The 26,796-nt window shown below is 35.2% G+C and overlaps 1 protein-coding gene across 1 annotated transcript in view; it reads right to left on the reverse strand.

Moving 5' to 3' along the window:
• Window positions 1–873: 873 nt before the first annotated feature.
• LOC126818029 (C-X-C chemokine receptor type 4) overlaps window positions 874–26,796 on the reverse strand; it is a 125,900-nt gene continuing 99,977 nt past the window's right edge. The window contains exons 3-6 of the mRNA XM_050545202.2: window positions 18,949–19,072; window positions 17,927–18,162; window positions 12,357–12,592; window positions 874–881 (exon numbers count right to left, since the gene is read on the reverse strand). Coding sequence (XP_050401159.1) covers window positions 874–881; window positions 12,357–12,592; window positions 17,927–18,162; window positions 18,949–19,072 — 604 coding nt within the window. The remainder of the gene's footprint in view (window positions 882–12,356; window positions 12,593–17,926; window positions 18,163–18,948; window positions 19,073–26,796) is intronic.

Raw genomic sequence — 26,796 nt, forward strand, 5'->3', positions numbered from 1 at the left:
TGATCTAACACATTTTACATTCATTTTGTTTCTATAATGATCTTCTCTAACCCATGCTATAATAGACGTCAATTTATGATAGAGACTGGGTAAACAATACGACGGTACACACATTTTACAGGGTTTTTTTTTAAAAAAAAAATCCCGTTGCACGGTATGTCTTTGTTGTTCATTAAAACTGTACTTTTTTACTTTTCCAGCACACACATAGAATATATGTATTCGAATAACATCGAACCTATTCACCCAGTAACGTAATCAAAGAAAACTACAGAAACAACTTTTGACGCTACACATTTTTTACAGGTTTTTTTTTAAACCCCGTTGCACGGTTTGTCTTTGTTGTCCATTAAAACTGTACTTTTTTACGTTTCGAGCGCACACAGAGAGGATAGGTATTCGAATAACATCGAAACCTATTCACCCAGTAACGTAATCAAAGAAAACTACAGAAACAGCTTTTGAATCTTCTCTTCAGTTTCTCTAGTCAGTCCTCTGACGAACTGCTCTTTGTCCTTAATGATATTTTAGTTTGAATTGTTCCATTGGCCGTACGCGACTCGAGTTCGTAATCGGATCCCAGTAGGCGGCGTCCTAAGCAGGTCTGGTGTTTTGTTTTTCTACAGACGTACCTTCTGCATGCCGTCTGCATACTTTTTCGGAAATTACGCGACATAAACCCGTAAATAATTGGATTGAGGCACGATTGAATATACGGGAGACATTCCAAAACGATCTGAAAAGATAAAGTAGAAATAATTAAGTGTTTTTAAAGAGCAAGTGTATCATTTATCAGTTCTTATTGCATTCTGCCAATAACGAATTTAATTTAAGCTCTCACAAAATCATCACGTATTAAATTGAATGCGTTTGTCAGGAAACTGAACAAATAAACCAGACAAGTTTATAACTATTTGCAATATATTTTGTATTAAATATAATCAATCTGTGAAAAGTAGTTGATACTGAGAAATACGTCATTTTGGATATCTACTTATGACTGCAAAGCGGTTGTGCTTGATTTTTATTGTCATGTGCTTAACTAGTTATACTATTTGTGCTCGCGAAACCAGGATTTCTCTAACACTTAAAAATATAGCTACCACGCTCGTCCATAATGATTATGGATGGGACGAAACACCGAGGTCCCGTGTATACATTTGCGTGCACGTAAAAGATCCCTTGGCAGTTGGTATTTGATATAAGATTAGGCCATAGTGCCGTTGCCCGGGCGTATGGCGTCTTCATTAGCCCAGTATAGGAGCAGAACAGTAGGACGTTAAACCCCATTTCATTTCATTTTTAATTTTGAGGCATAGAATAGAAAGAACTGAAATGCACAAACCGGGCTAATGCTGTTGACCATACACCATGCAATATATGTTATGAGAAATATTTGCCCCAACAGTGGCACTACAGACGCTTATCTAGATTTCAAACTGTCATGGGATCTTTACGGTTTGGTGTATTGGTAGGGGTGGGGGCACAGACAAGGTGAAACCCTGGCTGGACTATGCCGAGGAACTTTCTCGACCCACATGGGGATTAAACCCGAAACTTCCTGATCAGTCAGCCAGCGCCATACTCGGCTCGTCACTATGGCTCCGGGAACAAACAGGAAACACGGGATATATGTACTTTTTGTTATTAGCATTCCACAATATCCCTAGGTTATTTGGATATGAAGACTTGTTTTCAAAAGAAACTGTAGACATTGTTTGTATAAGGTATAAAATATTTACCAAAACCGTTTTTTAAAGACAGACAGTTATAGATATTACAATAGGTCCGCATATAAATATACTGAGACAAAGAGTTAAAACAAACACCCCTGTATTAAAAATACATTACCATGACAACGAGGATCTATGGGCCTTTCATTTAAAATCATGATAAGGTCATGCTTTCATGCAAATTTTATATCAATATCAGGTCTATTAATAAGATCTTTAACATGACATGACACAATGTCATACAGGTTATCTTGGGGTTTATTTCTAGTGGCGCTTCGTTAAATGTTTTCTCTTCCGTCTCATGTAAAGAAGTGAAATAGGGTTTCATGTCTTACTTTTCTGCTCCAACCGGGATAATGAAGACAGGCATACGTCATGCAGTGTGAGGAATTTTTGTCCGAACAGCGGCACTATGGCCTACTCTTATATCGAATTCTAACTGTCGAGGGATCTTTTACGTGCACGCGAATGTGTACATGGGACCTCGGGTTTTCGTCACACCCAAACGAATGGGCAGCTGTCCTTGTCAGGCCCCCTCCGTCCTGCACCACTGACCAGAGGAAGCCAAGTCGGAAAATCCCGATTAACTTTCTCGGCTAACACAGGGAGCGAATGCGCAACCTCAAAAGGTCGGCTTTAAAAAGGTTTTGATGAACTTAACGGGTGCTCGTTTAAAGCCCCGATGCGCCATTTTAGAGCTAAAGGAACCTGGAAACTACAATATTGTGAAAGTTGAATATCTAATATCAGTCCAAAAATTATAACAATGATAAAGACATGTAATTGAAATTACATCAATCGATTTGTTGTCTTGAAAAATTTATTGGTGGGCTTTTGTTTAAAATCCGATGGAATCCAAGCCGGGAAATTATCTAGCGTTAGTATTTTGATTTTGTTTTCTTAATTAAATGTTAAATAACCAATCTCGGTATAGTCATATTAGCGTGGATTAAGTCGTGAGAAATTTGTTAGTTTAGTGAAAAAATGCAAATGGCGCAACAAATTATATTATCCTGGGTATGTTAGTGCGCCGATGAGTTGAAATCTGCATAAAGTCGTAAAATTTGTAAAATAAAATATAATTGCAACTACTAGAATTATAATGCATCTACGGCTGGAATATTAATAAAAGAAACCACCCGTGTAATTTAACAGAATCAGGATATACATACTAAACTGTACCCTCGAGCGATAATCATGACGTCTTCATGTAGATTAAACCAGATAAACGACGGTTGGAATAAAATGAGCGCATTGTACGTGAGGATAGATTGGATGTAAGCAAATCTGTTTGTAAAATATATCTTTAGGGTAAAAATTGATGCTTGATTCAATTATAATTCTTCAACTACCGCACAAGAAGTTATTACATCATTTATTTCTTTACATTCGTGATAGATCGTTTAATAAAAAAGTTTATTTTGCTATGGGTGAATTGTAAAAACGGGTGCAAATGTAAACTTGGGATATAGTGTCATATAATTTGAAATGTATAAATAAACGGATAACAGGCGCCTGTTGTTTTAAACGACTTGAGTATATAAGTTTAATAGGTATAAATGAGATGATATGACGACAAAGGAACCAGGACTCGTATTTAAATCATGCTTTGGACATAAGTTGGGTGTGATTTACTATAGGTTTAATAGGGTGGGTACACGCAATATGTGTTCCGATATACAAATTTCTTTCTGGGTGCAAAAAATACGTGGTATCTTAAGAATGTAATATTAAATCTCGTGTGTGCTAAATAATGATTTGGTTCCCTAATACCTGAATTAAACCATAATAGTATGTCCATTTATATAGCGCAAAATCAACAAAACGTGCTCATATCGTATACAAAATTGTATACAAGAGTTCATTTGCTGTAAGTTTTTTGTTAATTGTGCCAATGCATTTCAAAAAGGTAAGTTTGCAAGCGGGATTTGAAGATTGGCATACACGTCACAAAACTATAGGAGTGAATTCTACTTTTCCTCAACGGCAACAGCTTTGTCCAAAGGATGCAAGTTTCCACATTGGTATCACTAGCTTAATGGGATTGTTTGATGGCAAACATAGACTAATATTCCAAGACCAGAATAGTTTTGGGGTAACAATTAGAAACAGTATTCTGTATTTGTTATCTGTCCGTTTATTTTTAAAAAATGGGACAGGATTTGGGCACAAATGTTAGAACATTTGATACCAATTATGGTATATTTAGGGATTTTCTGCAGCTACATGAGTAATGAAAACGGGCATACGCCACGAAGTGTGCCAAGGCGTGGATTGTGGTTTTACAGTGGCGTTTCGACCACTCTTTGTCGAACTCCAACTGTCAAGGGTTCTTCAATATATACACAAGGTCCTCCACCACTGAGAAGGAGACACAATGCTAAGAAGTTCAAGTTCGAACCCCGAACCACCGTGACTCCCCACTGATACAGATGATACAAACAAAAACATCTGCTGTAAAAAAACTAAATCTATTTTAGTGCTGAGATAGAAAACCTAAATCTATTTTAGTGTTGAGACAGCCTTATTGAAATGACATGGAAGAATAAAATTGTTATTTAGTAATGCGATGTATGGGAATTCAATGTCCTTGTCGACATTGGCTTCTGTTAACTCCTAGAAGTTCTTTTTTCAAAATATTAGACAGAATAATTCCATCTGCCGAGAATTTGAAAATAAATAATGTCCGTATTAGCCAATTACAACGGTCACCGCAAACACTCGAATTATATTCCGCGTTTCATGTTGACATGACAATGGTTGATTCCTCAATACTTTACATCTAGTCGAGTATGCATTAATTAAAAGTCAATATATTCAACAAGAGTCTGTAAATATGAAACTATCTGATTAGTTTGACTTGTCAGTTGGCCTGTAAAGTCAAGTGTTACTGAAGATTTAAATCATACTCTTCGTGGCAATATCTTTTGTGTGGATTTTATTTGACGTCTTCAAATAACTACATTTTAACTGTTTGGTCCATGCTAAATTAATTTGTTTCAAGATTTACTTCAACAGCTAGGTAAAGAAGGTTAGCGTTGGTTATGTCCCCCTGGAGAGAAGGTTGGAGTTGAATAGATCAGAGGAACAACCAATCTATGAAGTGTCCTTTATCTGTATTTTTGTGTCCTAAAAATCCAAGTTTATTAATATGGTCTTTGGGTTAGCACAGCTGTAGTCTTCGACAATGACAACCCGAATTTGCTTCACTATATGGATTTCTAATGTACATATGACGACACAGTTTGACATTTCACTTACTAGTGATGTAAACATGTGAATCATTAGGTAAAATGTGAAACAATATGTGAAGCAGATGTCCCTGTTGATGTTAGCCATCTTGTAGATAGATCTGACCTTAAACCACTTACACTACCAAACAGCACGCCTTAAAGTTACTGTACGCAACAATTCTGAAATCGTGTTCACACGTCATCAGTTACAAGAACTAAAGAAAGCAGGTGAACATACGATCATTCGACCTTCTAGTATAACGATGCTTGGTCTTAAAATGAAATTAGTTCTCCTGAACAGCATTCTATACGAAAATATCGATTAAAACATTTTGGGCACTGTCTCTTGAATTGCTGATATTTCTTTCTAACAGATTATAGTTAAAATATCGAAGATCGTAGTACAACAAATACAACACACCTTACAGTGTTACGTTTGATCAGTCTCTCGAGCATTGTCTCAGAAATATGAACAAAGTTATCCTATATCTTCTATCTCGTGGGATATATCATCTGTACAACCTGTTTTCTCGAAACCAATTGATGTATACTCGAAACCAATTGATGTACACAAATGCAAAGCCAAATACAATTCGTGCGCTATGGACATTTATCATCAAACTATGGTCATATCACAGACAAATATTTCCCAAAAGAGCCAGTTGCATTTTGAGAGACATAGCAGCAACGCGAGGACGAAAACGGAAATTCAGCCCTACCCCCTTGCCTTTTGCGATATAGTGTCTAATAGATTCTTATCAAGACCATTCTCGACCCAATCTAACGGGATGCTCAAGTCCGCCGGGATAGTTCCAAGTAATTGCTAACTGATCTCGTTGCTCCGATTTAGAGCCGGTCTATGTATAAGGTTTGTGCTGCCTGGCATAAGGGCGACAACGCCCAAATACTATTCACGCTTGAAACTAAGCAGAGTGTAACACATCGCTGCAATAGGTTGAATTTATATTTCAGAAGCCGAAGGGGTGTGTAATTAAGGGATGGCCTAGACCCAAGGCTCCCCAGAAGAATCTCTCCAGTGACTAAAAAACATCACAGATTATGAGCTAAACAAACTGCTTAAATGAATAGCACTTGAAAAGAATGGGCATACTATGACTGCAGAATAGATTGCACTAAAGCCACTTGCTAAGATCAAATGGTTGACAGCCGAGTCACCAGTTACATCAAATATTTTAAACCATGTGACGCTTTCTTCCCTATGTTTAATATACACGTTTTAAATATAATAGGCCGAGTGTGTCATCTGTAACTAATATGTCCTCCTAACCATGATTATCACTTGAAATTGCTCATAAAGATTATAAACAAGCCACACACGTGATCGTTTTCCACACATTCTTGTGACATTTAGTTACGTTGAGTGTGCCAATAAAAATAAAGATTACTGGGTGTTTAATAATGGGTATGATTAACACGTACCTAATCGAATAAAGCACCAAAGACATTCACACGGCTTAAATAGTCGCTGTGCTGTTTAAGATATGCAATAAAATTTGTAAAAGTTTGTAAACTCCGTATTTTGCGATTTTTTTTCACCCGTCACTACTTTATAACGATGGATTAAATGGGGCCGTCCGGATATAATATATTTACTCAATATTATTTAGTGAAACGAAATGGGTAATTCAAGGTGAAAGACTTGGGAAGCTATAGCTTTATGCTGGTGTCACACTATCCCGAAATTGACACCAGAAGGTCATACGTATATGAAATTTGAATTTTGCGCGAAGATGGCCCGGAACCTGGTCAAAAACCAATCAACAGTCGAAGCAAGTGCGATGCCTAGGCTGTAGAAAGTCACACGATGGCACCATAATCATACACGAAGGTAATACGAAGATGTGAATTTTGAATAGTAGTTTATACCCGCAGGACAAACAAAGGCCACACGATGGCTCTGTAGAGTTGCTCAGGATAGACTCAGAAAATGACACGATAAAGTAAATTCGGCTCTGATCGTAAAAACATCGGGCCATTCGCCAGGGCATCTTAAGCCATCGTATGACCGCCTGTGAAATTTTTCAAGCTCTGGCAGCAACTTCGTGAGCGCTGGCAAATTCTTGCGATGCCAAAAATTTGTCGAAGGACCTTGAGAAGTTTCATTTTCGTGTTCAATTCGTGTGTTCATTGTGACCTTCATAAGGCCATCGTGCGGGCATTGCGAGGGCATAACTTAGTCGTGTTGCCTTCCCAAGACAATCAGATTCTTGTTTACTTCGTATTGTGTTTGACTTCCATGTCAAAATGTGGGCGTATAAGAATGCTAAATGGCACCGTTAATCAGAAGATGACACGATTTAACAAGATGCCCTCACGATTGCCTTATGGAGAACAAAATGGACACACGAATTGAAAACAAATTGTTGCCAGCGCCCAGGAAGTTGCTGCCGGAGCCATACAATGGCTTAAGGTGCCCTCACGAATGGCCCGATGTTTTACGATCAAAGCCGAATTTGAACATTTACTCTATCTTGTGTCCATCTGGAGTCAATTTCGGGACAGTGTGACGCCCGCTTAATCATATGTCATATCTGAATCTCGTTGATACTTATTCAAATCTCTAGGTCGCCAAAAAAGTTTCAACACTAGGATGGAACCTAAGACATTCTGGGTAATGAACCAATGCATTTGTGGCGGGGTATCGGGTTCAAAATGCAATCTAGAGTAAAAAGCAGAAAGTCAACAGTAAAAAGTAGAAAATCTAAAGTAAACGGGAAAATTCTTATCTAAAAGGGTATTTTTATGGTGAAAACCTATAAATGTATGTACTTAGTCAGTAGAAACATCAAGCTTTTCAACCTTTAATCGTCATAATTCTACTTTCATGGACAAAATTTCTCCTTTCTACTAACAACTTTTGACTTTCGACTTTCCGCTTTCTACTTTCTACTGTCAACTTTTGACTCTCGACTTTCCACTTCAAATTTTCTACTCAGTATTTTCTAACGCAGATTTTCTCCAATACTATGGTGGCTGATAGTGTCCATGTAATTTTTCGCCATTTTCATAACCCGACAACACGACATAACGACGGTATTAGTGAGAGCATACGTTAAAGTAAACGTGGATATTATAGACTTTTGGCAAGCGAAATTTTTCACATCCGTATCGCGTATCCGTATCGTATACGTGTTACGTTGCGTCAGTGTAGTTTAGAGTTTTGACAGACGTTCGCGCCGCGTACGTATGGGTAGCTGAGCTGAGCTTAGTTCTCTTACAACATGACGACGCTTATCTACCAAAATCACCATCAGTGCTAGTCAAGTGCCTAGCCACAAATGCCTAGACTCGACAGCAAATTTTGGTTTCACTCATTTCAGAAAGTTTATACCCCTTTACGGTAGAATCACACCATTTACACCTCCCTAAATTTAGCACGTAGATCAATCAGCATGCAGACAAACGGGAAAAATATGAAAATTCCGAGAAAAACACGTCTTTATCATGGTTAAAATCACATCAACTATACACCTTCGTGATCTAGGATACACATAGATTCATAAAAACGCTATGTCACAACATTTCAGCGTATAAAAGTAGCAAAAAAGGCGATGAAAAGACGACGATGTTATACGGACCTTTCCGTATGAAAGCTGTTCGATACGTGCTGCCGTATCTGTGTGGCGTATCACGTATGAGAAATACACACACATTGATGATGACGTCACACACAAAATCCATACGGATACGCGATGCGGACGAGGAATTTACGCTTGCCAAAAGTCTATAATATCCAAGTCTACTTTGACGTATGCTCTCACTAATACTGTCGTTATGTCGTGTTGTCGGGTTATGAAAATGGCGAAAAATTATATGGCCACTATCAGCCACCATAGTATTGGAGAAAATCTGTGTTAGAAAATCTGAAGTGGAAAGTCGAGAGTCAAAAGTTGAAAGTAGAAAGTCGAAAGTCAAAAGTTGATAGTAGAAAGGAGAAATTTTGTCCATGAAAGTAGAATTATGACGCTTAAAAGTTGAAAAGCTTGATGTTTCTACTGACTAAGTACATAAATTTATAGGTTTCCACCATAAAAATACCCTTTTAGATAAGAATTTTTCCCGTTTACTTTAGATTTTCTACTTTTTACTGTTGACTTTCTGCTTTTTACTCTAGATTGCATTTTGAACCCGATACCCCGCCATATGCATTATCCAATGAGTCATTAAGCCTGTGGTTCCATGTGATTTTGATTTAAGACAGGCAGAACCGTCCACGACCTTGAGCAGGTGTAATTTATCAAGTGACTGTTCGGTTGCATTAATTAAAATCTACGTAATGTGACGTAATAATGGCGGCATGTCGGAAGAAAAACAGGAATTGGTGGGGTTTTTTTTATATCAACGGAAGACAACCGACACACGCATAAATCATCATGTAACAAAATAACACAATAACTGAGAAGTGTTTATGCTATTATAGTATTTACGTTACCTGGTAAGATGAGGAGTAGGTTAGATAGGCATAACTTATAATTAACCTACTGTATCTTATAATCACTGGGCGGACAGTGGAATACGAGTAAGATTAAATACGTGTATATATTGATTAACCACATTTTTATACGCGGTAGGCAATAGTTTTATTTATATTTTTTGTTGTTTAATATCTAGTGTGAAAACGATTACTACTATTAACCACATCAAATGTCTTTTTTGTCTGAATCGTTGAGAGGTATAGTCATAAGTTATATGCTGATGACTACACGTCGGATTCCTGTAATATATAACGTGGAATAATAATTGTGGTATTCGTAACGGTACAATATAAATTAAGTACCTTTTTCTAGTCCCTGGTGGTCCACCAAGAGAAAATCGCCCAAAATAAAAAGTTAGTTTTCGAGTAATTAGCATAAATCCACGTGTATATGACCGCCACTGAAACTCCTATATTTCGGGAATGATTGAGTTTAGAGCATGAAAATCTATTACAGTGAAGTGATACCGAAGATTGTTCTAGATATCCCTGCCATATGGCCTATTTTTGCGTGACAAAAAAGAGATAAAGGACACAAGAGTTTAACAAGTATGTGGACTGACTTAACGCAAAAACATGTATTACAGGTAAATAGGAAAGTGATACCACAGAATTTGTCCTAGGTACCTGTATGGGTTATTTTGGACTTCCATTGTTTTTATTAGTACGAAGCAAACTTTATGATTAAACATATTATTAAATATAACAATTATTTTAGTTGAAATTACCCGACATTACAAACAGACGAAGGCCAGCGCTAAATAAGTGTTTTGTAGTAAAGGATTGTTCGATTCGATTTGCGTGACATTAACTGAAATGGTCACCCTCTAATCTAATAACTGAAAGGAAAGGCAGTAAAGCTGACATTCAATAATCCCGATAAGTACCCTTTTCGTCTAGTTATTAAATCATTATCTCATCAACTTAACAGAGCAAAGAGATCTTGGCTTCAACAGGAAGCATTGTACAGAATACAACAAAAAGAACACATTAAATCATAATTGTATTTCTGTGCCACCCACGTTTGGTAATAATATAATCCGCCACGGAAACTAACTAATTAGAAGGTTACGTTTGATAAAACGATGGAATTTTGTTGTGTTATATAAATCATATCCTGTATTATTGATTATTGATATTTTGCTAAGTGTGCAAAATTCAGAAACTACCATTTTATGATCTCTTATCTAAAAATAAGTAAAGAAACAATCGATCTTAAAACGACAAAATCTATGTACATGTACTCTTTAAAATACTTCCTTTTAAAATATTATTTATATCCATCAATTTTAACGTAAGTTAACATCTCTATTGATTTCATGCCATCGTATTTATCTCTCTTAATTAGTAATAATAATTGTACAAACCCATTCTTCATAATGGCTTTTAACGATAAAGGCGCGATACCCTTTGGGGTTAGGGAGCCGCGGTGGCTCAGTGCACAGAAAGTTGGTTCGCTAACCTGGAGCCCCCGTATCCGATCCATGCCTTAGCCGAGAAAGTGTTTCGGGATTTGCAGGCGTGCCCCCCCCCCCCATGCATAAGTGTAGAGCAGCGGGCCTGGCAAGGGACAATGTATAGTCCACGTAAAAGATCCGTGGCAGTTGGAATTCTATATAAGAGTATGCCGTAGTGCCGCTGTCATTCCAAAATTTTGATCGATGTAGAGATGAACTAGATCACTTGATATGTCACCATTTCGGTGTGAATCGGGCTTAAGAGGTATTTGGCATATGTGTTAAGAATACAATAAGCATATCTCTATATCCTGCAAATATGGCGCCATTGCTTTTGGCTAGTATAGTTCTCATATGGACGAAAAAAACCGGCATATTTCTTTGACACTTTTAGACTATACCGGATAATGTAAGATAAAATAAAAAAAATAATCGGTTACATTCTTACCGAATCGAATATTATATAGCCTGGTATTATAAATAAATTATCACATATTGCATTATTCCACTTATGCATTTTGATATCTTAAACCACCTGCACATCTGTACATGTAACATATTCATAAAGAGATGTGTGGCTCAGTTTCACAAAAAAACCTGCCGTGCAGAATACAAGTGATAGGCATGTGTTTGTTTATTTATACACTGTCAGTGCGCTTGTATTATTTACAGGTAAATATCTCATAGTTTACTTGTACCCACCTTAGTTGTAAAGATCGAATGGTGAAATATATTTATATTCATCCTCTGTAACACACGAAACATTAGTTTTGGCCCCCAGCATGCCAGAAAAACAACAATGATAGTTATCAGCATTTTTATAACCTGAAAATTAATAAACATCATTTTATTAGTGTATTAAGTTTCTAAATATTGTTTGACATCGATATTCCTATATTTATGTTCAACTTAAAATAATCTAAAAACACGATAGCAGCTCTACGCCATTCACGGTGGCACATAAAGATATATATATCTAATTATCGTTAGTAATTTGATTTCTAGTTTATTTGTCTATTTACTCGGTAAATATGCGGAGTTAAAATTAAAGAATATACCTAACTATCTAGTTATTATTATGCGTGTTTCGGGTTCGGTACTGTAATTGCGCTGCTATATGTTAAATAAAATATTTGCATGAACTTATTTTTATTGTTATAAAATCATTAGCTGCAGTAACAATGATTTAAATTTCAGATGAATTGTTTTAAAACGTCCATTTGTTGTCGTTTCTATAGAGCGTGGTCAACGAACCATAGTGATAGGAGCGCTTCGATATCAATCATGTGTCCCGTTTTTATAATACTTAGAAAGCGTAATTGTACAAGAGTTGAAATATCTGCTTGTTTAGTACTTATCAACTGATTGTTTGCCCGCGACTTCAAAAATAACGTGTTAAGAAAATGAGCGATGTTCGGGTATTTATCACTTGATTTACGTTCGTCACAACTGATGTACAAACCAAGTATATCATTGGTAGTTTTGGCCCGTGTGTATTGAAGTAGACCAACCTGTTTTCTAGCGCGAAGCACTTCAGCGCTGTGTTCCCTTGTAGCTCTGTGAACCAAGCTTCGTCTAGTTCTGATATGACAATGTCTAGAAATGGACGGTGTCTCTGGAACTGTTAATCTATTCCCGGCTTCAATCTCTGGGGAAGACGGTGAACATAATCTGCTAATATAAAAGATTTACTTTATCGTAATTTCAAAAAGGCATGCGAAATCTTGATATCCCCGATCTTAAATGGCAAGCAAATTCCAGACATACAAAAGGTAACGGGTGAAGTCAACTATGTCTAAAGTCAACTATCTTAATTGGAGTGCAGTGAGGGCGACGGCAACGAACATCCAATCAAAAAGTGAAAACAAAATCAATCAAGAGGTTACTACACATGTTTTGTGTACGTTTAAAATGTCTTCCCATCTCACATTTCTCAGTAGAAGGCCCTATCCCGTGTCTGGAGTTGCGGGGGTGGGGGGGTACAGCAAAGAGTTGTCCCGGACACTACCAAACCTCTACACTCTACTAAAAATTTCTCTTAATTACAAAAGTGTCATATTTTTGCCAAACATATTTTTCAATTAAAGATGCATTATGTAAGATTTAGATAAAGACCTGGTCGTTCGTGCTATAATGGTTTAAAAGAGGATAATGAAAACTGAATACATATTACTTATGAATTTTGAAGTTTTGACAATAAATAGTGTCGATTGTCAAGTACCTATGGCACGATAATAAAAAAGATCCATATCGTCAGTCCTTCAATCGGCAGTATCCGTGACATATTATATATTAACGTTTATTGAAATTATGGCGAACGTTGTCTAAACCACTCCATACCCTAGCCATCCGATGGTTGCGGTAATTAATTATGGGCTTGGCACGTGAACACATTTCTAAATAAAAAAAATAAAACATTTGAAGGCAGAAAAAAGACTTGCAATAGACAGATGTAGCTCTTGCATAATGTATTATTTAAGTTTCTAAATGTATCATTTTGATACATATTTCTACACCGCTACGAAGAGAAGGGATAATTGGCATTGTTAATGAACCGTTCTTGTAACAGATCAGTAACTATGAAAATGATAGTATATGATCACTATACGTATTAACGAACAGCTGAAAGCATATAACAGAAAGATGGTTTATAGCTAAAAGTAGAGTAAAATACATCTTTAACCTCTAAGCCAATGTACAAGGCAGATGTCTACGTTTTGTAAAGTGCGAGTCTATGTATCGGAAACTAATTATAAAGATAAGGTCGTAAGATTATAATTTTAAATAATGAAACCTTTACATATGCATTTATTTTGGTTAGAATATGCCTTAAGGAATTTGTGATGAATAAGGACAAAGAAAGTGCGGAGGTGACGTTTTAGAATTATTTTGTATAACTATAATTTCGCAATTCCATTCCTGGTTTTGGACCTTTTATATGCAGCCAGACATGCAATTTCGTTTTTTTAACAGGAATAAAAGAAACATCCGTTTTAATGTGAAGCTGTAGAATTCATGAAATTAGCTGACACCAAAGAGTCTTTAGCAAACATTCAAATAAAAAAATGTTTGCTTCAAAAATGGTAGGACATCGAACTATCTATATTTCTTCAGGACTGTGTTTTAGCGACACTTTTAGCTCCTTGCGTGGTAGACATCGACTTCATGATTAATTGAATTACATTCCGATATCTCTTTCAAAACTTGGTGCCCCCTGTTACATTGTCCACATTCCCAAATATAGGTTATTATTAACAGGTTCAATATTAGATATGCAATGGCACCTCATAAACCGTGGCAAAATCCGGAATAAGGCCTGTTACGCCTGTTGATATAGACAGCTAGACTCCAAATAATAATATTGATTATCATCAATGAAACAATTATAGCAAATAATGACTCTGGGATCTTAATTACCTTTTAATAATCTGTATGTTTAAGTTTAAAAATAGACCGAATTAGAAGGTGGTAATGAACAGTTATTCATGACTGCATTCAGAAGTCATTAAAAGCCACTATGTTGACGCAGCCTTCTAGGGTTTGATTTTGGTTGGTGGGCGGAGGATGGGGTATATTAGTGGATATCGGTGTATTGGTAGAGAAATTGGTTATGGATAATAACTTTCATTAGTGTTGATCATTGTTGGGTGCTTATTTGAAACGTGGTGGGTCTTTGCCTTGTGGCTTAAATGGATTAAGTTGTTTCTTCAGCTCAATTTGACTTCGTTGCAGGGTTTGATAAAGAAATATTAAAGTGTATATTTTTTTTTAAAATAGTATTATTCTTTTAGTTCTTCGATTCATCGTTTGTTTTCTTTACATTTATGTCGTTTTTTGCCTTTACTATTTTCAAGGTGATGTCTAGGACGTACTAAAGACAAATTCAAATTGATGCAAAGATCTCAGCCAGTTAAGACGTGATAAACCTTATTCCAGAATTCCTGATAAATCAATACGTTTTAGGAGATTCAAAGTAATTTTGATGTCTTCATAGAAGATTTTCTATCTCCAATCGACAAATTCAATTATGTAGACGTACTTAAACAAATAACCATTAAATGAATATACAAATAAAAAACATGAGAAATTTGCAGACAAAATATCAGTCCAGTGATGTAAATAATACAATTCAAATCTGAAAGCCAAATCCCATTCAGCGCTTTAAGAACTGCACTAAGATACATTAAATCATCATAGCACCTGCAACCAGTGCCCTTTTGTTCGTTTTCATCTATTGCCGGTTTACCGTTTTAATCTGAACGATATGGATACCGTTATTACGTGAACTTTCAAAATAACGTGGTGTATTAAAATGCTCTACCCAGAGTAAACATATATCCTCTGTCTTGCACCACAACCGTTAGTGTTTAAAAGTTCAGAACCAATATCTACTTGCGTGGTAGACGATAACTCTTAGAGAATACCTATACTTAAAAACAGAAGTGAAACAGAAAGCTTCTAGTCCGCCAATGTTTTGGTTACAGTTGAAATTCGATAAAGAGTAGATGGGGTCCCCTTTGTCCTCCATAGCACACTGCATGACGTATGCTCACCTTCATGGTGGTACTGACGCATTGGACGTTAAACTTCATACCATTTCAATTTTGAAATAAATGGGAAATGGTACGAGGTGTTCGAGAAAGAATAAGAATCGAAGGAGATCGATACTATAGCTGATTACAATTAGACAATTGATTTAGCTAGCTCACAGAACCATGCTAATCGGGAGCTTTTAAAACTAAATGGTATTTCTGCTTTACGTGCATGTAATTGTTCAAATTAAACAAACGTATAAACATGACGAGAATTTAATAAAACCATGGGACCCAATATTCGCATGAAACCGGAAAAAAGATCAGTCTTGGCAAGGGAAATATATCCGTTGATCGTGTTCTGCATTTAGTTTCCCAAAATATCACTATTACTCATGATATTAGATGGCTGGCATTCTACCATGGGGAGATCAGTATTAGCTAACAACATCGCTGAACTAATTCCCTTTACTTTGATCTTTAACCTGAATCCTTAAAATCGTGATAAACGAATCTACCAGTGGATTTTATTTTTAACCCAAAGAGAACCCGGTGCTTTATTATGGTCGTTCTGGCTAGATTTTGTTTTCTACCAAGAAGTATGTGCACTCTAGTAAAGGCTTACCTTTAATGTTTAGTAGAAATGTAAATAAATTATATACAGATTAAACCCAAAGGCATATTTCTTTATTAATCTAAATTTCTTAGAGAATCGAAACTTTCTTTGTTTCGTACATAATATTTGTTATAAAGATAATTATAGTTGACGGAAAGGTATGATTTGCGTTTCAATTAATCTCTTTAAAAAGTCATTAATAAGGATCAAAAATAACACTTTGCAAAATATAATTATCAAAAATATCGATTATTTCTTTTTAGAATCGCCTACGATTTCTGGATTAGCGAAATTGTTTGAAACATTGGTTGATTTTGTTCTTTAAAACAACTTTCTTTTGCCAGGGCTGTATAAAATAATAACAAAATCTATATGTAAATAGAATATCTCCGTATTTGAGTCATTATTCCCTGTGAATTTCATTAAACATAATTTCCGTTTTATTAAAATAGTTATTTCAATTCGTATACCCAGTATCATACTCTCAGAAAGTGTATTTGTTTTACCTCTTATGGTATAACTTGTCGCGGATATATTCCAATGTAGAAATTCTATTATAATTGTACATCGATTTGATGATCTGTGGATCCACATTGCACACTGCTTTCAATGCTTTTAGTTCGCAATAGTAAATAAGAAATGCCAACGGTTATTAATATTCTATTATGAACATGTTTGGTTACAGTATCAGTAAGCTAGGTATCTCACTAAATTAATACGATTTGTATGGGGTATCAGAATACGTTGCATTTAAAGCCTCCAAGTTGTATGATGTACATGCGCGCCGGGGATATATATTTTTATGATCCCTGTACTGGTCACTTACAAACTAGGGATCGACCGAACACTTGACGCAATGACTGGACTTATGATCTAAAATTCACGAGTAAGACAACCCCATAAAAGTATAATTACATATAACTGCTTGTGAAGTATACAAAATGAAACGGAAAAGTCTTATTATTAAAATATTTTAGATTCACCCAGGGCAGGGAGACCTAGCAAGGAACAGGGTCTAGTCGTCCCTATGGTTTGAAAACCCTTGGGCACGTTGTCGGGCAAGTAAAGAGCCCTTGACAATAGGAATGTTATTGCTGTACGGGGCAAAAAGTTCATCATAGTCCATTGTATGGCATATGACCGTGTTCAATATCCCGGGTTGTGCAGATAGGTAAGGTTTTAAATCGCATTCGATTGATTCAATATTTTATGTAAATACTTTATTTATTTTATTCATCCATGCATTAGATATAAAATAGTTAACATTTATCACGGAATTTTCTTTTTTATAGTTATGATCATTGTTTAAGCCTCAGATACAGTTTAACAAAGAATGCAGTATTTTTCTATTTTGCTTGGGGTAAGGGACATTAGTTTACATCATCTAGCATGTACAATCATTTATCATGGCTGATTCATCGATAGCAGATTACAGATGGTACCCATTTAGCAATGTAATTGCTCAGAGGTCTAGTGTATCCTGTACTTTTTCAAAGACATATACAAAACTCCGGGCGATCATTGAAGCTTTTGGCGTTCATTTGGCTACAGTTGCCCTAATTATTTTCAGTAACGGAAACAATTTCTTTAATTTCTGATGTTTCTGATATAAATGTAATGAATAGCGAGATAAGCAACTTCAATAAGTCTGAATAGGTTATTTTTAGCCAAGGAATAATAATGTTAAGCGATTGATTTATGAAGGGAACACAAGTCATGAATATACTGATTATAATTCAACATTTCTGTTGTATTTTATTTCAAAGCAGTTATGCGGAAAGTGATAATATACTTTTTGCATTGAGAAAGGAAGGAACGGAATTCAAGCCTTTCATGTGTATGCAATTGGATCAAACTTACCTTTCAGCGCTACTATTATTTGGTCTTGTGAGTGTTAAAAGTTGACGGGAACTGATCCACAGTGAATGAATAACAAAAACATAACAAAAGAACAATATAACCGTCGGGGCAACAAACATAACTAAAAACTGGTACACAGCAAATGCTAGTCTATATGGTTTTTCTATTCCAATATCGGCACAGTAGATCATACTGACAGAGGTATCATTATTATAAAATACATTTCTCTCTGTATTCTGAAAGTAACAAGAACAATACAGGCATTATGGTTTGATACAAATAGTTCATCAATTCTTATAGAGAGAAGGCTATACAAAATTCTTTTCAAAAGTTTTTTTTTTTTTTTGCTTTGTACTCGTTTTAATTAATCCGAATAGCAGTGGCGTGTGCAACGTACATGGTGGGATTACCCTTTCTAGAACCCCTGATACCACTTTTCAATTTTTCAATTTTGTTAAAGGTGTCTGATGTTGTTTATAATCCACCCCCCCCCCCCCCCCGAGGATTGCTGGTACTTTTGGTTTGTTATTGTTACCGGGTATCCCTTAAATCAAGATAAGATATGATGACAATCATTATTATTCTTCGAATGTTAGTTGCACTTAACAAGGGAAGCCACCGTTGTTCACATGAGTAAGGCTCTAGTTCACTAATCGGGATGTCTGAGTTTCGATCCCGTTTGTTGACAGGGATTTTTCAGTGTGCTTTCCCGTTATTAGTCGACTTAACTGTTGAAATTCGAAATAAGAGTAGTCTTTAGCGCCGCAGTCCGAACGAATTTTTCCTTCAAAGCATACTGAATGGCATATGCCCGTCTTCATTATCCCGGTTGGTGGAGAAATATAGGACGTTAAACCCAATTCCGTTTCATTTCTTTTTTGTATAATAATAACGGTTACTTAGAAGTCGTTAAGTTAATAGCGTAATGCGCAATGCCCTCGTGGCAAGTTCTTTTTTTTACGTCAAGACAGACCATCAATAATTTACCAGCGTGTGTAGGAACCAAGTAATAAGTTACTTACCATAACATGGAATGTAGGTGAGGATAGTAACAAGGCCATAAACCACACACCTGGTAATATCTTCTTGGTATTACCAAGCGTACACCAAGCCCGTGATAATATAGGATGAACAATAACAATATACCTGAAACGATACCAAATAATAGTTTGAACAGCATTATGATCATGTATACATATGCATAAAGTAGTATATGTTCATTTTTGTTCCGGGAAATTCTTCTTGGGGGCAAAGCTCTTCGACAAAAAGCTTAAGGCCCGCCAATTACAGCACAATCGACATGAAACCTGGCATGCCTGCTCGATTCCAAAATTGCTCGGTTCCTGATCTATATAGTATTGTCGTACCTGTTACATTTTTATAGGTTGTGAACTTTGCTCACTCTTTGTATTAATGGAATAATAGTTGTTGAATAACTGGTTGATGGGTGTTTCCATTACATTCAAGTTCCATTCGCTAACCGAACCAGACATTAAAGTTAATCAACAAGAACGAGGGAATGAATCCTTCTGTAGTAGCTTTTAAAATATTTTTTCAGTTGAGGCTCGTTTAAAAACCCGAACTTATTAACATCTGACAGTAGTAGGTCTATCACATAACCCACTTACATCCAGGACCAGCAGTTCGTGGAAATATGATTGCTGGACAAACACCTACGGTTTACTTGTAAGTTATTAAATGGCAATCATTACCCACATGTCTGGCACCGAGTGCTGCTGCTGTCACTCAATGTACGGAAGTCATTATACTCTAACAACCTGAACAACACTTGCTAAGTCAGGTAATTATACGATTCTGGTGTCCTCATAATCATTCCGTCATGGTATAACATGTACATTAAGCAACATATTATTATTATGTACAACGTGAAAGCTATTCATATTGAACACAACCTTGACCAAGGATGTTTCGTCTATCGTCAAAAGGGAGAATCCCAGATTTTCACACTAAATTGTATTTTTAAAAAAACAAGTACATGTTTGCCACACACATAATTGTACATGTAATGGCAGACTTCGATGTTTTGAAAATACAAGCATGCAAATTGTATATAATATAACGACAGACATTGATGTTTTACTTGACTGTATATGACAGATTACGATATTTTAAAAATACAGATATGCCACACACATAATTGTGATGAAGGACAGATTCCGATGTTTACGAATATTCCACAATGATAATTTATGGTTTGTTACTCTTGCATACACGAGAAAGTGCGTCAAATGAAAGTATAATAATAGAGTTGGGTTCCATCGTATTTTTTCGGTCCTTTTGTTCAGTATAGACTGAATAGAAATAGTGTAAAAATAACTAACAGATGTACATTTGGCAGAATAGACCGGCAAATTTACATTTGGCAGAAAGTTTAAAATTCAATTCAGTTTCCATTTTGATTTTGAAATTGTAATCTAATTTGCAAGAACTTTGTTCATTAATTAATATAACATTTTGGAATGAGTTTTAGACTTTAAAAATACATTAATGGAAATATTAGAATACATATTTAAATAATCTGATTTTCTAATAAAGATCTATTAAGTGCCCACCTAACTACAGTAACAGAACAGTCTAGAAATATGGCCAAGAGCTATATTCTGTCATTTCATATCCTGTAAATAAAATCAAATAAAATTCTCCAAATCCTTCAATTGTCTTCAAAAAAAATGAACAAATGCTGTTTAGCTTATATTTGAAATAGTATTTGCCAACCATATCACGTTCGATGCTGTTTTCAATGTTAGCATCGATTCCCCGGTTGTACGTGACAAGGAGTAGGGTCGCCTGTCCAACCTTTGCGTTTTCTCCCGGTCCTCCGTTTTTCTCCCACTGCTAGACACCTGTGCGCAAGCGAATTATTGAAATAAAATTCAACAATATGTTAGTCCCGAAATGACCTAGGTTGTGTCGCGTGGTAGTTAAACCCCATCTCTCTCTCTCTCTCTCTCTCTCTTTCTCTCTCTCTCTCTAAATTTCAGCATTCCGTTCAACCACCAACCACACGAAGAGCGAGTCGTTTATATTAACAGAAGTTAGAAATTACATGTATATAGGTTAAAAATTACATTAACAAAAGTTAGAAATTATACGATAGCACGTTAGAATTTTGAATCCAATATACCGCCATAGTTGAAACCGTTGATACACTTCATTGATTTCACTTTATTAATATGATATTTATTGAATTGTTACCTATATCAAGTCGACTATATAAATAATATTTTATAGACAATAGCATGCATTTAAGAAAACTCATATTTAACGATATCGATCATATTAATTAGATTGCAACTGGCAGTTTCTCAGTAATACCTCTTACATTATGAACAGATTTCTTTTATTATAAAACAGATATGATTACTCTGAAGTCGCTTTCACTTTAAATCGCAGTTTGGGTCGAGAGACGAAGACGACTACAGGGATAAATGTTTTAAATTGACAGCTACCATATGAATTTTACCACAGAAAAGATGTTTTCTATTAAATTAAAGTGATGTCAAAAAACGTCTTCTTAAAGATAGTCTTAATTATTCATAACCTTATATAACTTGACAGTTCGATTTAAACAGAATTCGATAAAATAGCACTACGCGCTATCTAGCATGTTTAATAAAATAAAAACATCATTGATTTTATAAGGACACATCTATAAAATAAAAACATATATTGAAACCCAATTAGCTAAAATTACAAACATCGTACCGGATCACGTGACAGAAATACAAGATATTTGAGGACAATTGACTTATCCATTGTTAGTAGGCAACTTACATCTGTTTCATGAGCTACTGATCAATATATTTTCCCATGTTATCGCAGTTTCTTGTTCGATTGAGAGTTGTTGTTTTTTATTCCAAGTGGGTGCAGGGTGCATAAATTAACATGGAACTTCTTAATACTAAACACGAATTTGATAGCTCCAATGGAATGTCAGATTACAGCTAAATGCTGTTTTATGTATACAATTGGATCAAGGGTGTATAAATTAACATGTTATATCAAAACAGCAATTTGATAGCGTAGACAGAATGTTGGATTGCAGCTAGATACATAATATTTAATAGTTTTCTTTGAACAACTCCTGTGTTGGAATATGTCATTAACAATGAATATGTACAATTGTTTTTCAACAAAAATAAGCCATAATATCTGCTTTTAATTACTCTTTAAGTCCAGCGAATTCATTATATTTATGTAATGCGTGTTTAAATACAAAAATAGCTTGCTTTTATCTCACACCCTTAATAACCTGTTATTAAGGAAAAAAGACTGACAGTGTGGGTTTATCAGGTTCATGCGTGCAATAAGTACATGGCCAAGGCCAGCAAACATCATGAACTAATTGTCAGCGATAATTCCTCGGCCACCAAAAATGATGAATGAACCTTAATTTGAGGCAAATATATAACCGATAAAATTGTGCAATGCAGTAAAATGATACAATCTTTGGTCAATACTTTCGTTTTAAATCATTTTTAGATTATATATAAATTTTAATAGCTATATGGGGGAAAACTCGACTGGCGTACACATCACGCGATTGTTATTCCTCTGCTGTTAAGCTTCCTCTGCTGTTAAGCATTGGCCAGTTAGGTAGAATTTGTTCGATTGTCGTAAACCCTTAAATAATATAAATCTCTTATGACCCATACCTGGTGTGGGTGGGTCTTGATATTTTAGAAACTCGATATACTTATGAATAATGAAACCTCGCAATACTAGTTTATGACATCATGTTCAGTATGTGCCTATATGCAAGAGGTTTATCTGCGAAGTCAAGATGAATTCGGCATGGAAAGTTTATCTGGGAGGTTCACGATGTATTCTCCCAGGAAGGTTTAGCTGCAAGGTTCAAGACAAATTCGCCCGGGTAGTTAGTATTCTCGACCTAATTCCCATTCCGAAACCATGAAAATAATGTTTTTTTGCTAGTCCTCGATAATTTGTTAACATTGATCGTGCTTTCCTCGTGACTTATTTATAACGTCTTAGCAGTTTGTCATTATTATATTTCTTATTCTGGACAAGACCTATCATTAATCATCCCAGCTCGTTATTGACAATTGGTGCCTATATTTGATCTCATTTACAAAATCTGCAGGAAGCCAGAACGCTTTACTCCCATTCAAGAATACATAGTTAGGCCTGTCAGTGATAAGAATTTTCATTTATCAATCTACCAAATTGATTATTTGCGGGTTAGTTAGAACTTCCATTTATTAATCTTTCATTTAGGTCCATCAGCTTCTAGAAATATCCAAAACAGTTGATGTCGATCAACTGCTAGACATACATACCCAAGACAATCCATATACATGTACTTTTATTTAAACCTAATTACAATTTTACGTGGACTAACCTCTGATATAGTTTATTTAATGTTTCGTTGAAAAGGGACTAATGCCCTAATTTTGTATTTATACGTTCATAACTCTACTAAAGTTTTACACCCAATCGGTTGCTTCCCTTGTTTATGGAACTTTGTATTTATGGATTGTCTCATTTTTACAAATTGAATATATATATAAAAATAAATTTTCTTTAATGTACTACCACAGGCACGTGTGCTCCGGACACCGTCGCCCGCCATCCACATTAATTTGAAAAGGTTTCAATTTTTAGCATATTTACTTTTCAAATTATGAAGAAAAAAAATTATTTGCCCTTCTTACCCCTGATCTCCCAACGGCCCTGTGAGATACCATCTGTTTATGTATTATATTCCATTCCGGCCTATGCATTCATTTAATTTTGCATTACATTCTATTCAAAATATAGGCCTGATATACCCACTTAGGAAATTAATTTTAAAGCGCTAGCCTATATGTAAGCAAAGTACGAACTTCCCTGAATTCTTTAAAAATCTGTATAAAAAGAATGAGCGAATATACTATGAATTAAAAGCGAATAGAGGAAATGTCTAATGGTATATAGACTCATTTTCCTATTACCATAGCATAGATCCTCTGCGCTGTACAGTCCCTGGCCTGTCTACTACTTGGATTGCGAATTGTCTTCGAAGTAACACAAGCTTTGTGATGGTATGGACATCCACACATGCATAATCCTGTGCCAATTATTGAAACATTTCAACTTTTCTAGCAGTCTGAATTGGTAATAATTGGGGATTAAATCATAAATACATTGCGGTTATAAAAAAACCTAACGACCAGATTATGACAAGCCTTCGGGATCAATGTCTAACTGCTTCAATCATAAATCATCTTTTGTTGTGATAAAGGGTCAATTTTTGTAGCTAAGGGTAATGCGCCGTAGTAATTTTCACATTTAACAACGAGACCATGAAGATGTGATGTATGAATAAGTTAACACATCATTTATCTTAGTCATTTCCAGACTGATTCCAGCCATCTTTCACATAAGAAAATCATGGTTAGATTTTTTGGAATGGAAAGTCATATTTTGCTCTTGAAAGAACTCATATTAACAATATATAAGTGTATTAAATCTTTGGCATGGGGAATTTATCGTGGATTGAATAATCACATCAGAAGAGACTTCAGTTAATAAGACCATCTCACGTATGCGACCTTCCATTACATTCATTTAATCAGTTATATATTGGAGGCGTATTAAAATACCACTGATATCTTCAATGTACATTTTTTGTGTTAAATATCTTTCACAAAGATTAGCTTGCGATGAAATTACCAAGTATCTTTCTTAAGGCATGCAAAAAGACTAAAATTGTTTTAAGCGCTCAAGGTGAAATTTAGACGTAAACTGGGTTTCCTCAAATCTGATTAGAACACTGGTCTTAATTTTTTTTTTTTTTTTTTTTTTTTCATAGTTTAAATTTTTGTTTCACGACACCATAAGTATAAAAAATGAAACGAAAATGGGTCTGCATTTTAATCAGATTGGGTTTTTTTCTAGAAAAGAAAAGCTTCGTGATATTTCTAATAATTCTTACGGGTTTTCTTAAGATCAGCGTAATGGTCTGATACCACGAGATATACCTTATATTGCTACCAAGTTATACTATTAATGTCTGAAAGCAACAATGTCTATATAAGGTCAGTGTATAAATCGTCGGCTTTCTGAGCTTTGTTACTGATCTAATACTCCTAGTTTATTGTCCACTGGTTTATTTTTATGTGTAGTGTTCCGAAAAGAGGAGATTGTCTTTTACTTGCGAAACGACCATCTCGGTAGTCTTACGAAATGGAAAAAGTGAACACTGCTAATTCATTTTGAAGAAAAGTCGATGTTACTGATACCAGTAAAGCTCATCTAAAGCTGGTTATCTTTGAAGTGGCTATCAAGTATGGTCGGAATAGAATCGTAACTGGTCAATATCTCAGCTTCGGCTTTATCGCTGGCACTCTTAAAACCCCATTCTGGTTTTCTTTCACCCAATCTTGGTCATTTAAAAAAACACACAAAATCAAATCGATGCAAAGAATATTATCTCTTGTGGATGCTAACTTCGTTATTTCCAACTAAATGCTCACAATATTTGGGTTCGTCAAAGTCAAATTAATCCCTTTGAAGATAGCTGAGAGAATTTTGAACCGACTGTTTTTCTACCCTTTTAACATGTTCCGTACAGAATGTGTTCAAGCTTTGTAGAAGGTTTTTGTTTCCTAAGAAATCTAAGAATTAAATATAATGTCTTCGTGATTGATACCGCAAGTTGGTAAAAAAGGGATATCATTAACTAACATGTCAGTTACTTGTCCATTTGTAGAAGGATAAACTAGATTACCTTTAATCAACAATCCAACCAAATATGTAGTATATTAATGTATATGAACTATAGTATGTAATAAGTATAATAATACCTTCATGGAGCAACGCACAGATTGTATGAAAAGCAAAGGACATGTACTATGACTAAACTTGCCAACTAATAATTCACGAATTGACTTATAAATGTAATGTGTCAAATGATAAATGTTTTATTGAAAAATGCTGTCTTTTTAGTAGTGCTAATATGCTGTATATGTCAATTAAATAATTAGATTTGTTCTTTTGTGCCGCTTGATGGATTTCAACCAGTTGTTTTGAAATATATTAAGGCCTTTTTTTTACATAACTATTAACTATCCTATTTGCTAAACTCTATAGTTGCTTGTGTATGGAAGGGTATCGCTGCCAATATTAAAAGCTCTGTTGTGTTTCCGATTGATTATATGTAAAAAGTACAAAGTCAAAATATCTCTTAAGACCAAAGTTAAATGTAAAACGTCAAATGTAATGTATCAAATGATAAATGTTTTAATGGAAAATGCTGTCTTTTTTAGTAGTCCTAATATGCTTAATATGTCAATTAAATAATTAGATATGTTCTTTTGTGTCGCTTGATGGATTTCAGCCAAATTTGCATAGATGCAAATTTAGACTTTTTCACAAATCTGTTTTTTTTTTTGGGGGGGGGGGGTTTGTTATAAATTGAGTGACGAACTCTGAAGGTATTTTTCTTCTATAAGAGAACCCATGCTTGATCCCATAAGGCTATTTTTCTAGGAGTATGAAGTGAATGGTCTATATTTCTTTTATCAAAATAGATCGCATAAAACACCACTCCATCTGTTATACTAAATTTACTTCCAGTGAACTCATTAGGAAATCATTTTGTTTCTGTCCCTTGATGGCCGCTATGCTGCGTTGGTAGCCATCTTGGAATTTCCTGTGAAATTTATTTGCATAAAGTCCTTTTGACCATAGAGTTGACATTATTACCCTAGATATTTTTTAAGTAATTCTCGGTGTTTTATCTTTAATTATTCTATATGTTGAATGCCCCTACTTCATGGTGAAAATACGTCAGAACCCGTTCTAATTACCATTCGTGTATCTAAATTGATTTTCAACTAGTGAAG

The sequence above is a fragment of the Patella vulgata genome, chromosome 4, assembly GCF_932274485.2.
Source record: "Patella vulgata chromosome 4, xgPatVulg1.2, whole genome shotgun sequence".
In the NCBI taxonomy this organism is placed as follows: domain Eukaryota; kingdom Metazoa; phylum Mollusca; class Gastropoda; family Patellidae; genus Patella; species Patella vulgata.